The sequence below is a fragment of the Ahaetulla prasina genome, chromosome 12 (assembly GCF_028640845.1).
Source record: "Ahaetulla prasina isolate Xishuangbanna chromosome 12, ASM2864084v1, whole genome shotgun sequence".
NCBI classification, from domain to species: domain Eukaryota; kingdom Metazoa; phylum Chordata; class Lepidosauria; order Squamata; family Colubridae; genus Ahaetulla; species Ahaetulla prasina.
The window spans coordinates 756,221-769,103 of NC_080550.1; the positions used below are offsets into that span (position 1 = coordinate 756,221).

At 53.1% G+C, this 12,883-nt stretch overlaps 1 protein-coding gene across 1 annotated transcript; it reads right to left on the reverse strand.

Moving 5' to 3' along the window:
• Positions 1-1,041: 1,041 nt before the first annotated feature.
• Positions 1,042-11,945, reverse strand: TUBB3 (tubulin beta 3 class III). Its single transcript, XM_058155392.1, has 7 exons — positions 10,205-11,945; positions 7,705-8,284; positions 7,160-7,335; positions 6,939-7,116; positions 3,431-3,539; positions 2,774-2,884; positions 1,042-2,445 (listed from the first exon to the last, which is right to left on the reverse strand). Exons 1-7 carry the CDS (start codon positions 11,140-11,142, stop codon positions 1,370-1,372), a joined length of 3,168 nt encoding a protein of 1,055 aa, XP_058011375.1. The 5' UTR covers positions 11,143-11,945; the 3' UTR covers positions 1,042-1,369.
• Positions 11,946-12,883: the final 938 nt, after the last annotated feature.

Genomic DNA, 12,883 nt, shown 5'->3' on the forward strand with positions numbered 1-12,883 from the left:
AAGGCAGGGGCCTGCTGGGCACTTTGCCAAGAGCCCCGTTGGTGCTCACCTCGCTTCCTGCCTCCCTAAATTAAGATTGGCCAGAAGGGAAGACATGCACCCAGAAACCTCTTTGTGCTTTCCTGAAACAGACTTCCATGGGCCAAGGCGGAATGCGGCTGTGTTTTAAGGACAGCCCTGAGAAATATTTTCTCTGCAGCCATGAGTAGAGAGGGCTTTCTGGGAGTAGCTTCTCTGAACCCCACCCCCACCCCCCGTCACTGCTTGTTGACTGCCAACCTTTCTGGGCTCAGTGGACCTGGGAAAGGCACCTCCTTGTGTTTCTGAGAGTGAAAAATGGGAAAGGGCCAGCACAGAGGACCCCCCCCCACAAGCTCACAGGCTGCAGAGAATGTGAGGGAGGCAGAGAATGGCTTTTAGTGCCCTCCCAGCTGAACCTGGGAAGAGCTTCCGGGCAGAATGCTCCCGTCTCCCTGGCAGCAAAATCAAATGAACCTCAAAGTGGGGCCAGAAAAGAAGGCGAGACCTTGTGCAGATGCGGCCCCTTTCTGAGCAGCGGGGACACATCTAAAATGAAGGCCATTGAGAACATGGCAACTGCTGCTAGATGTGGCACTGATGCCCCAAGGAGGCAGATGCAGTTGCAGGCGGGGCAACCCATGCAGGTATCTCAGGCTTGTTTTATGTATTCAGCCAGAGATGGTGCCACTAACCCTTCTGACCTCCCACCATTGTACTTTGGCCGCCCCAGCAGAGGCAAAGACTGTGATCCCTTTGCCCTTCATGCAGATCCATCTGGTTGTGACCTCCTGATCCCTCTGGCTTGTCTCCAGGATCTGTCAAGCAGCCCTTCTATCCAGCTCTGCAAGGAAACCCAGGGATGGCCCTGCAGGGAATGGCCTGCAACAGTCCAGCATCTTCTTGTTCGTGGCCACATGCAAAGCCCACCCAAAGAGGGACCAAAGGAATGGGGGCATCTCATACTTCCATATTTGCTGACCCAGCCACCCAACCTCCAAGTGGGAGAAAGCAGACAACCCACAAGCTGGACAGCAACAAATTTATTAAGTTTTCCAAAACATAAAAATAGACACAGACCAGTAAAAAGTAAAGAACATGATCCTTGAATCTACCAAAGTGACTAACTTTGGGACTTGCACTAACTCAAAAAGCTGGAGATTGGGGAGCAGGAAGAAAAGATGGTGAAATACTGAATTTTAAAATTTGGAACGCTTGAATCAGAAGTAGCTAGAAGCTGGTTGTCTAAAACTCATCAGATGGGAAAGTTGGCAGATGAAGATGAGCCATGGGATGGTGCCAAGGGCAGCTTCTTCCTAGGGAGGGTGGAGGGTGGCTCCCAGCCAGGCCTTCACTTGGCACCCTGGGCTTCAGACTCTTCTTCATCATCTTCGTACATCTCCCCTTCCTCTTCAGCGGTGGCATCTTGGTACTGCTGGTACTCGGAGACCAGGTCGTTCATGTTGCTCTCGGCCTCCGTGAACTCCATCTCATCCATGCCCTCCCCCGTGTACCAATGGAGGAAGGCTTTGCGCCGGAACATGGCCGTGAACTGCTCTGAGATGCGCTTGAAGAGCTCCTGGATGGCGGTGCTGTTGCCAATGAAGGTAGAGGACATCTTCAGGCCACGGGGTGGGATGTCACATACGGCTACCTTGACGTTGTTGGGAATCCATTCCACAAAGTAGCTGCTGTTCTTGCTCTGAATGGCGAGCATCTGCTCGTCCACCTCCTTCATGGACATGCGTCCTCTGAAGACTGTGGCCACAGTGAGGTAGCGACCATGGCGAGGATCGCAGGCGGCCATCATGTTCTTGGCATCAAACATCTGTTGTGTGAGCTCAGGCACAGTTAGGGCTCGATACTGTTGGCTCCCGCGGGCTGTCAGGGGAGCGAAGCCGGGCATGAAGAAGTGGAGGCGAGGGAAGGGAACCATGTTGACTGCCAGTTTGCGCAGATCTGCATTGAGCTGCCCTGGGAATCTCAGAGAGGTGGTCACACCACTCATGGTGGCAGAAACCAGGTGATTGAGGTCTCCATAGGTCGGGGTAGCCAACTTGAGGGTCCGGAAGCAGATGTCGTAGAGGGCTTCATTGTCGATACAGTAGGTCTCATCTGTGTTTTCCACCAGCTGGTGGATAGACAGGGTGGCATTGTAAGGCTCTACCACAGTGTCAGATACTTTGGGGGAAGGCACCACACTGAAAGTGTTCATGATCCGGTCTGGGTATTCTTCACGGACTTTGCTAATAAGAAGGGTCCCCATGCCAGATCCTGTGCCTCCACCAAGGGAGTGAGTGAGCTGGAAGCCTTGCAGGCAGTCGCAGTTTTCACATTCCTTTCTCACTACATCCAGGACGGAATCCACCAGCTCGGCACCTTCTGTGTAGTGGCCCTTAGCCCAGTTGTTCCCTGCACCACTTTGACCTGTGAAGGAAGAATTGAGATACCTGTTTGATGGGTAACCAGCCTGCATTTTTTGTTGCCTAAAAATACTTGATTCTGCCTCAGAAACCAAGAAGGCCTTGAAGAAAAATCCTAGTCTGGGATGGAGCTCCTGTGTCTCTCATTGCCTTTGGCCTAGCTGGTTCCCCTTCAGCATCACCAACCCCACCAGGGCCTTTCCATTCCTCCTGACCCACAAATGCAATTCCACCAATCTGAAAGAGAAGCTGTGCCATCTCCAGGGTGTAGAACTGGGTTAAGGAGGGAGGGAGGGATATCTGGGCAAGAGGAGCACAAGGAGGGACAATACCAAAGATGAAGTTGTCTGGTCTGAAGAGGTGTCCGAAAGCGCCCGAACGAACACTGTCCATGGTGCCAGGTTCCAGGTCCACCAGGATGGCTCTGGGGACATATTTGTGAGCTGGAAAGACAAAGAACGTTTTCCCTTGAATGGACTAACCTTGATGGTTCATCCACCAAACAGGCACTTGCATTTATTCAACACAGTTCCTCCCTCCACTCCCGAGTGATCTATCAAGTACAGAGCATGGTCCCTCCACATGTGCTTCATGCTGGCGGACAACCAGCATGACTTCGTTTTCTAAGAGTCACATCAAAAACCCTGCACATGAGGGCTCAAAGCATCTCATGCTCCTTACCACCCCTTTATGCTTCCTTCTACTGACAGTGCTATGCTCAAAAGGTGCATGGCCAAACGACTTTCCTCCTAGGTTTGGGAACCCATGAGCCACGTCCTTGTTCTCAATGCCAGCACTGGGTGGGCTGGATAAAAATGATTGTGAGGCCATCTTTGTGCAGACTTCATTTTCTCCCTGGTAGCATTGAAAGTGCCTGAGGGAAAGACCTCCATGTCAAATGGGATGGTTGGCCTGGGCAACTTCCAAGAAGGACCGGAGGGAAATTCTTGGTGCCAGAAAACACTGGTTAGGTACAGAGGAGAGCTTACAGGAGGCTTCGTTGTAGTACACACTGATCCTTTCCAGCTGCAGATCAGAATCCCCGACATAGTTCCCGCTGGGGTCTATCCCATGCTCATCACTGATCACCTCCCAGAACTGAGAAAAGAAGAAGAGATCAGGAAAAAAATGAGACACATGGTTCTGATATCTTCAACAAATAAGAATTGGAATCGGAGCACTACTAGAAGATTTATTGTGCTGTCATACTTTGAAAAAAACATTCCAAGTTGCTTCTCTTCTGTCCTCCTTTTGCCAAAAAACACAATTGGCAACATTTCCCCCACAAAACTCAGAAGATTTTGCCCCATTAGCCAAGTCAATGCCTCTGGTGGCGCAACAGGCTAATGCAGCCTGTTATTAACAGCAACTGCTTGCAATATTGCAGGTTCAAGTCCCACCAGGCCCAAGGTTGACTCAGCCTTCCATCCTTTATAAGGTAGGTAAAATGAGGACCCAGATTGTTGGGGGCAATAAGTTGACTTTGTATATAGTATACAAATGGATGAAGACTATTGCTTGACATAGTGTAAGCCGCCCTGAGTCTTCGGAGAAGGGTGGGATATAAATGCAAAAATAAAATTAAAAAAAATAAAATAAAAAAATGCCCCTTCCCTAGGAGGCATCTATGCTAGTTAAGGGACCTGACCGTGGTGCTGAAACAACCCTTTCTCGTGGCATATATGGGGGGTGGAGGGGTTGTCCTCACATCCCAGCCACATTCCCAGAGAGGGAAGCTTAATTTCCATGGGGTTCTCTTAGCTCCCAATGTATTTAGCTGTAAAGGCACATCTGGCCGCAGTCCGAAAGCCAATTAGCTACAAGAACAAGCTGAAAAAGGAACATGGCATTTTGCCCTTGAAATCAGATCCAGGAGAGCAGATCCATTTCTGCAGACTAATCCAATTGAGAGATAAAGCACTCTGCTTCTGGGTATTGGTGCAAATACACTGGGATCAACAGTCGGATGCGGACTGCAGCAAGAGCGTCACACACGTTCCCCAGGGAGCCTTGAAGGGCAACAGCTCAACAGGATCCGGTTTCTAACACTTGGAACAAAGGCTCCATCTTGTAAACAAGGGCTAAGCAGCAGTTCCCACAGGTGACAGCCGCAGCTTCTTTGGATGGAATTGTTATTGATTTAAATATTCTGCTCTTCTATTGTGGAATGAGGACGATCAAGGCACCAGCTTTAAGTGGTTTGTGGATCAGGGAGGCATCCCCAGCAGATGGAGCTGCAATTGCTAGAGAGCCCTTCCTCACCAGCAAGGTCAGGAGCGGTGTGAGCGTCTACGCAACAGGACTGCGTCCCCTGTAGATGTAGCGTTCTACAAGAGTGGGAAACTGCAGATCCACAGTCTTTTTTTTAAAGGGACAGAACTGTCTAAACTGTCTTTTGTCTTTAGCCAGGGAGCCAAGAACCTCAACTAGAGTGGAGGACCTGCCTTTTTGTGAACTGGCCTGCTGCCTTAGCAGAGAAATGGTGTCTGATCTGGGCTCAGCCTAGTGGATCATGGGCGGAGATATCCCAGAGGGATCAGGTGTGTCTGCTGAGGCCCAAGTGAGGGAGGCAGGCTGAGATGGCCAGCTGATGGCAGCTTCTTATGCAACTTCAACCTGGCGGACCTGGGTGGCCTTCATAGAGTTGTAAGATACCTTAAATGAAGAGCCAGTTGCATAATAGGAATAAGTGGAACTAGTTGCCCTTGAGGAAATGAGATCCCCTTCTGTGTCATGCAACAAAACTCCCGTCCTGGGACTGCACTGATGTGGGACTCTGGCCATATGTCAAAACTGACCCTCAAAAACTCCCCTTAAATCTCCTTCCTGGGGACTGGGGACTGGGAACATGGAAAAGCCAATCTCAGTTCTGCATTGATCCAATTCTCACTTACAGGATCTGTGGGTTGCAATGGATTATTCATCATAACTAGCATATGCATGAGGCTGCTTAAATAGCCCAGGCGGGAAAAACCTCCCCCCCCCCCCGCGTCACTTTTCATGACAGGCTACCTGTCATCCTGGGGCATCTCATGGTGTGGGAGGGGATATAAAGATTATGCAATCTGGGTAATTTAAAGGGTGTCCCATGTAATTTGTTTGCAGTGAAACTTAATTTTTTATTTATTTATTTATTATTTATTTATTTTATTAATTCAGAATTTGATATGATCTCAGATTGAAGACTGATATTCCATGAGATATTTCTCCCTCACTGAAGTTGTCGATATAAAATAATGATGTGTACATAATAATGCTGCTGCTTTTAAAAAGGTTTCTTTGTTGTGGAGTGAGACAATTTCTTTGCTGCTGAGCTGGGACAAAGCCCCCCATATCCCAGAACAGCCCACTGGAAGACCTGAGCTGCTTTGTCAGAAACCAAACCTAGGGGTGGGGAGGGGGGAGCTCATTATGCATGGAGGCTCTGGGCTGTGTGGGGCGGGCCCCTCTCCACCAGGAGAAAGACAGTCTGTCCTTCCCCAAAGGAGGGAGGGAGGGCCCCCCAGGCTCAGCTGCCAAAGTGCTCTGGAGGCTGATTTGATTTCAGGCTGCTGCGCTCCTCCACCCACGGGGATAGTCAGAGCCTTAAGTGAGGAGGTCTCACTGCAGGGAGTTGGCCTTCTTTTTATTCAAAGCAGGCACAAATGGGGTGGGGTGGGGTTAGAGAAGGGGACTGGAGGGATGATTAGCCAGCTTTGTGGCAGTGAGTCATGGCAGCTGGAGTCTCACCCTCTGCAAAGCCTCAGCTGCCTTGCCTTCTCTTGGCAGAGCCTTCTTGGGATCCATTCACTCTCTGCCCCTTCCTCTCACCACCACCCCCCCACCCCCGTCCCCAAGTCTATCCTGGCAGTGCTGGTTCTTTCAAATAGTAGGTTCCCATTGGTCTCTCCAGCTCTTTGTCTGCTGTCCAGACACCTGCTGCGCCAGGGTCTTGGGAGTGGGAAGGGGCTTCAGGGGACTGGGAGTCCCTGCCTCCAGTCAGCGCTGCCTGCCAAGCTGGGAAAATCCTTGAAGGACTCTCTTTCCCCACTTCCCAGCTTTGGGGACTGAGACCCAAGACAAAGTGGCCAACACTCATTCCGGCTAAGGAGGGAAAGGGAGACGCCCCTCCTCGGAGGATCGGAGGGGCGAGAGAGACTCGGAGAGGGAAATTGCTGGCAGGGGAGACAGGAGCCGATGGGACAAGGTACCCCTCAGCTTCTGGCCTCGCCAAGGTCAAGGTGTCCAGCACCGTCTTTATTCTGGGGATCCGGGGGTCTTTCAGCTGTTGAACAAGACCACTCCCCGCTTTGTCTTTGAGAGGCAGGGGGAAGGGGGAGTCCCGCTTCGGCCACCCTTCAGCCCACGCCCTCCTGCCCGGGCATCGCCCCCAGGAAACCAGGCCACAGGCAGCCGCGTCTTGCCAGGCCGGGGGAGCCCTCACGCATAACGGGTCAGGCCCAGAGACGGTGCAGGCGCCTCTTGCGCACCTTACTCCCCGGGTCCCGTCCCCTTTACCTTGGCTCCGATCTGGTTGCCGCACTGGCCCGCCTGGATGTGCACGATCTCTCTCATGCTGCACCGGCGGCGGGGCTGCTGCGACGGCGGCGGTGGCGGGCTGGAGGGCGGCGGGCAGCGGCAGGAGCGGTGGGCGCGGAGCGATTGGAGGAGGCGGCCGGGCTCTGGCGGCGGGTTTTATCGGGGGCGCCTGCTGCACCCGGGCTGGGCGCTGACGTCACCGCGGACGCCTCGGCCAATCCGGAGGCGCCGCTGCAAAATACTGCACCGGCTGCAGCATCAGGACCAGGCGCGCTTGCAGGAGGCGAAGAGGTGGCGTTGGGTTTGGCTCCTTGGGATCGGGCGCTTCGCTTCCTCCACGCTTTACGCAGCGAGGCTCTGCTGAAGAAGAGCGCTTCTGAGCGTGTGCGGAGGGCTTCCTCCTTAGTACGCAGACTCTCAGGCCCGCACACACACACCCTCGTTGCAAGAACAAGTCGGGATTGCAACTGAACTTCGTATCTGCCCGATGTTTCCATCCTGTGGCTGGGGAGGGTCGCTTTGTTTCGTTTTCAACTCGTTTTCATTAGGCATTTTGTGAGCTGCAGCCGAGCCGACAGGCTGCCTCCGGCGGACCACTTCCCAGCCCCAGGGCCAGGCCGGCGCGCGCAGGGAGACCCGGGCGACGGGGGCTTTGGTCCTAAGAACAGCAGGTTTTAAAGGGGGGAGGGGCGGAGAGGCGGGGGACAAAGGGCCGCTTGCCTGTAAGCGAGCTGCCGCAGCCCACCTTGGGCGGCTCCCGCCCTTTGTTCAGGCGCCCGCATCCCAAAGAAGCAGGGCCAGGAAGCCAGGCCCCCGCCCGCTTCTCCAGAGGGGGGCAAAGGGAGGGGACATGGCCTTCCTCTTCTTTGTGTCTGCACCGCGGCTCCCCTGCGGGAGGGGAACAAAGCCTGACGTCCCGACCCTGGCCCCGGCTCAGGAGGCGGGGCAGGCGGCGTTTGGGCCGGGCCGGAGGGGCTGCGCTCCCTCCGAGCAGAAAACCCCTCCTAGCCGCTCCTGAGGATCTACGAGGCTGCGGGAGCTGCCCTTCCCCTCGTTTGCCCCAGCGGACGCTCCAGGCGCTGCTGGTACGGGACGCGATTCCAGCCGGAGGCCTCAGAAAAGCCGGTCTTTCCACGCGTGCTCCTCCCACGCCTCTCCCTGGCGAGCTTTGCCGCTCAAACAGCGAGGCCCGGCGTAAACCCCGGCCTTCCCTCCTCGGCATCTTGATGAGCTCTGGAGATCTGACCGGCAGCGAGGACTGTCTCAGGCTCTGTCCCTGCTTCCCAGCCCTCCTTGCCGCCCACCTGGATCCGCTCGCTGGCTGGCTGGCGGAAAAATGCGTGGGGGGGGGGAAATCTCCTCTCCCCTTCAGTTGTATCTCGAGGCCCCGTGCCCCCCCACCCTGCTCCTGTAAGATGGGAGGGCATCTTAGAAATGGCTTAGAAGGTGGGAAAGGAAGGAAGGAGGGGAAAGAAGAGTGGAAAGGGCTGGAACAAAGTTGAGAACGTGAGTCGCACACCCACTGGCATCAGATGGCAATGAACAGGAGTGCCCACAGGGCATGTTCTAAAAGTGAATGACTCCACGGAGTCATTGAAATTCCACCCTTTTTTAGATGTGACATTCTCTTGTGACCGCCATCTTGACTTTTTTGACCATCCTGGGTAGAGTCATTTGATGTTCCTCTTTATTGTCAGTCTCCTGGTACAGATGCCTTCAGCTGGAGCAACCACCCAGTTCCTCCTAAACCCACTCTATGCAACCGCAAGGCAGCCTTTTCTTGGACCCAGATTCCACCCCGCCCCCAAAGCCCTAGTCAACAATTGCAAGCCCTTTTATCTCCTGTCTACACAGTAACAACCTGCAATGATTATATTTTGGGTAGGAGAAATAGAACACCGATGGGTGGACCTCGTTCCCTGCATCCATCCATCCCACCCATCCACCTACCACCAATGCCCTTGTTCCCTCCGCAGAGTCTTAGGTGAATCCCACCCATTTAGATTTCCTGCCCCTTCAGTCAGGATCCATGGCATGCCACAGGCAGACCAACTGCTTCTTCCGTTGTTCCTTGGAGAGCAGCCTGCTTGCCCCCATCAGCAACCCCACTCCACTCCCCCCCCTCCCCGCTTCACAAGGAGGGACTTCAGTCCCAGCTGACCTATCAAGCTAACTTCTTGAGTGGATTCACGTCTGCAAGAATAGCCTTGTCAATGATCCAAGGATTTTAAATCTGCCTTTTAGAAACATGATGTTAAAAAAGATCGGTACCTCTATAAGGGGCTTGCAAGGCACCCACCCAACTGACACAAATGTGCTAATATCACAAAGAGTGGTGCAGGTCAGAGGCCCCAATTCTCACTTTGATCCCAAACTCTTGTGACCGTCATGCTTCATTGGCATTTGCCTTCCCTCCCTCCCCCCATGCCCTTCATGCCACCCAATCTGATTCAGACACCTTTCATCCTTAAAGGGTGGGCAGCTGCCACCGATGAGGAAGGAGAGAGGCACCTGCAAAACCTAAAGGAAGGAAGCGCATTGATCTGTGAAAAAATGTCCTGGGGCACCTGAAATTCAAACTTTAGTTTTTAGTACAAAGCAACAACCATCTGTACAAAAAGGTATTTGCATTCAAACTGCTAGTGTAAAGTATAAATCCTGCCCAAGAGAAAAGTGGAATTGAGTGGCTGCTGGACGATTTTCTTATTCTCCGAGTTCCCTAGTGCAGCTTCTTACAGGCTTGATCGCTCACCTCAGATTGCAGAAGAGAGACAGGCATGAATCTGGCTCTCTGCAAACGATCCCAGAGTCCAGGGTGAGAAACGTCCTGGGCTGCCTTCGCTGGGACCCCCCTGGTTCTGAGCCCCCAGTTTTAAAGCAGGATTTGACCTGGGGAGTGGGGGAGGGCTAATCCTTTGTCCTCTGCCAGTTGGAACTAAGCAGAAGCCATGGGAATTTGCTGGGAACAATAGGAGGCAGCCACTGACACAAGACACCCATTACAGATGATGGCAATGACGACTCTTTCCAACTCCAGCCTGTGGCCATTCAATCAGCACCCAGCTGGCTACAAGAGGGAGAGAAGAGGCAGAAACCAAAAGTGCAGCAATCTCACCTCCACTATTTCCAGTGCTGCGTCACAGAGAGTCACCTAGTTGCCCTTAATGGTGCACCCGGACCCTCTTTGGGGTATGGGTTAGGTTTGTGCCGTGTCCTAAGGGACCCAGCCTCTCCTTCTCTGTCACCAGAGACACAGGGCCACCTCTTTCAACGTTCTCCTGAGCTCTTGGCTCCGGAAAGCATAAATTATGGGGTCCACCACTGAATTGCAGATGATGAGGATGAGGTAGAGGCTAAAGTAGCGGAAGTAGCACTTGCAGGCAGGACGACTGGGGCAGATGAGGATGAGGATGAGGTGGAGGAAGAAGGGTCCCCAACAAATCAAGAAAACCCCCAGCAAGATGGTGAGGGTGATGGCCCCCTTCATGCTGGTAAATTGGGGTGCATGCTGCTTGCCATACATGGTTGAAATCTGTCTGGCGTGCCGGTGTGCCAGCACGAACATGTGGATGTAGAGCCCTGCAATGAGGCTCAGCACCGAGAGGAAGAAAGCCACCAGGCACATGAGGACAGCTGTGCTGTCGTAAATGATGAAGAGGATGCTGGAGACGCTGCTGACCAGCCACACAGCCACCATGAGGATGGCGGCCCGCTGAATGGTCATGATGCTGTGATAGCGCAAGGCATAGAAGATAGTGATGTAGCGGTCCATGGCGATGACGCCCAGGAAGGAGAGCGAGGACATCAAGGAGCTACAGATCAGCATGTCCATGACGTTGTCCACCTGCTTGACTAGGCTGGGCTCTATAAGCAGCATCCCGTGCTCTATGAGCAACATGAAGAGGGTCTCCACCAGGTTGCTGACGCTCACCAACATGTCTGAAACAGCCAGGCAGCAGATGAAGTAATACATGGGGGAATGAAGGTTCCGGTTTTTGACAATGGCAGCCACCACCAGCAGGTTCTCCACGAAACTCATCGCTCCCAGAGTCAAGAAGAGTTCACTGGGGATCACCACTTGCTGCTCGTTGGCACAGAAGGTCTCATTGGTCCAGTTGCCAAGAAGATCCATGGTGCCATTGGGGAAGTCCAAATGGACCCTCATGGGGGACAACTCTGGCATCGTGGATGCTTTGTGGGGCTACTTATGAAAAATAAAAGGTGGCCCCCACCGATTTTGGAAGAGCTTTTCTTTTCAGAAGCGTTTTAGGATGAGTGCCAGTATCTTTGGGTGCCCCAAACACTCACCTGTGGGCTGCAGGTTCCTCCGTCAGCAGCTTTCCTCCCAGAAAGTCTCAGCTCTGTGAGATCAGCTCTCCAACAAAGCAGCCAAGATGGCAAAGCCAGCAACGCTTCACGGGCTCCCGGAAGGACTTCTCCACTGGGACTCGATTCCAGGAATCCCAGAGCGCTGGCCTCTTGGCTGTTCTTCTCGGTTTCTGCAGGTCGCCTTTGTTCTTCAGCCTATGGAGCTCAGGAGAGTGATCCCGCCGGCTTCTTTCTTGGGAAGTGTTGTATCCATGTCAAAGTTCCTCTGGCTTCCTTCCTAATGTTCTAATCGCTGAATTTGTCCCTGCCTCCAAAATTGATTAGCAAAACTGAACGGCAAAGAAAGAACCCTTTCTTTCCCCTCCTGTTAAAGGAATAGATTCAGCTCCTCCTTTGGCAGAAGGGTGGAGGGTGATCCACATGATAACAAGTCAGGCGGCGAGCACTTTGAATGGCAGGGAGGTATTATGAAACGGTCTGGATGAGCTGGGCCTTCATAAGCACACTGAGGAGACGGGACGGCTATTCTCAAAGACGAAGCTCCAGAAAACCAAGAACGAGAGAGGAGGGTGGTCACCTGGGCTTGCAAGGGGGAGCAGAGGAATGTGGGTCACGGGTGGCAGCAGAGACAGCTTGGCCAGGCTGCCACGGGATGAGGGCCAGCCGTATCCGACATGCTGCTCTTTTAATGATCCTTGGGTAGATTTCTTTCAGCGAGGTTCCCGTTACGGTCAGGATACCCTTAAGTAGCAGACTGCGCCCTTCTTCTCCTACGGGAGACCCGTGTTCAGCACTTGCTTCTGCATAACTTCTTGGGCTATCTACATACACACCTTTCGTTGAGAGCTTTGCCTTTGTGAAAGGCTTCCAGACAACCAGTTTTCTCGTTCCATCCCCGCCTATTTTTAACCAAGTGCTTGTGGTGAAGGCTCTGCCCTCTGAAATAATCACCATCCTCTCCTGCAATCTACTTCCAGGCCTATGTTGCCGAGTTTATTATTATGACAAGTCACTCCATTGGCAGTTAATGTTCTTCCGAGATTGGATCTGCAGGGACATATCAGAGGATCATTTTTCTGACTGTCCACATGCACCGTAATTCTCGATCACGCTAGTGGGCAGGGATTCCTAGGATAGAGCCCTGTCTATCCAAAGGGATGCCTCTGGTGGGGACAGCCGCACAAGGGGAGACTGCCTAGCCCACTGCTGGGAGGGGAGAGGGGTCAGAACAACAGAAGGCCAAGAAACACGCTGTCTGGTTCTTCAAGTCTCACGGCAGCTTCTGCAATCTGGAAGCTGCAGGGTCATGAAAAGCACCTCAGTGGCCAAGGGCTCTGAACAGGACAGGCTTCAAGTACAGAAGAGATTCGTCAATGAACCCAGGAACACGTGTGACCTTCCTGGCATTTACCATCTGACAGGCTGAGCAGGGAAGGAGCAGCAGGTGAAGCTTCAGTTCCTCCAGGCAGTTGTCTTTGGCCTGAACCCAGCAGCGGGCAGTTGGTCTTTGAAAGGGAAGGCAGCAAATGAGCTCCGAAGTTGCTGTGTTTGGGCCAAAGACAACCCTCCTGGAGCAACTGAAGAGCAAAAATCCA

Bases quoted from the DNA above. Each gene is read 5' to 3' on its own strand.
- TUBB3 (XM_058155392.1), bottom strand. From the start codon at position 11,142: ATGCCAGAGTTGTCCCCCATGAGGGTCCATTTGGACTTCCCCAATGGC. The intron at 7,336-7,704 runs GTGGGCTGCGGC...GCACACGCTCAG, and splicing joins AAGGGCGGGAGCCGCCCAAG to AAGCGCTCTTCTTCAGCAGA. The intron at 2,885-3,430 runs GTAAGCTCTCCT...TTGTCTTTCCAG, and splicing joins GTACTACAACGAAGCCTCCT to CTCACAAATATGTCCCCAGA.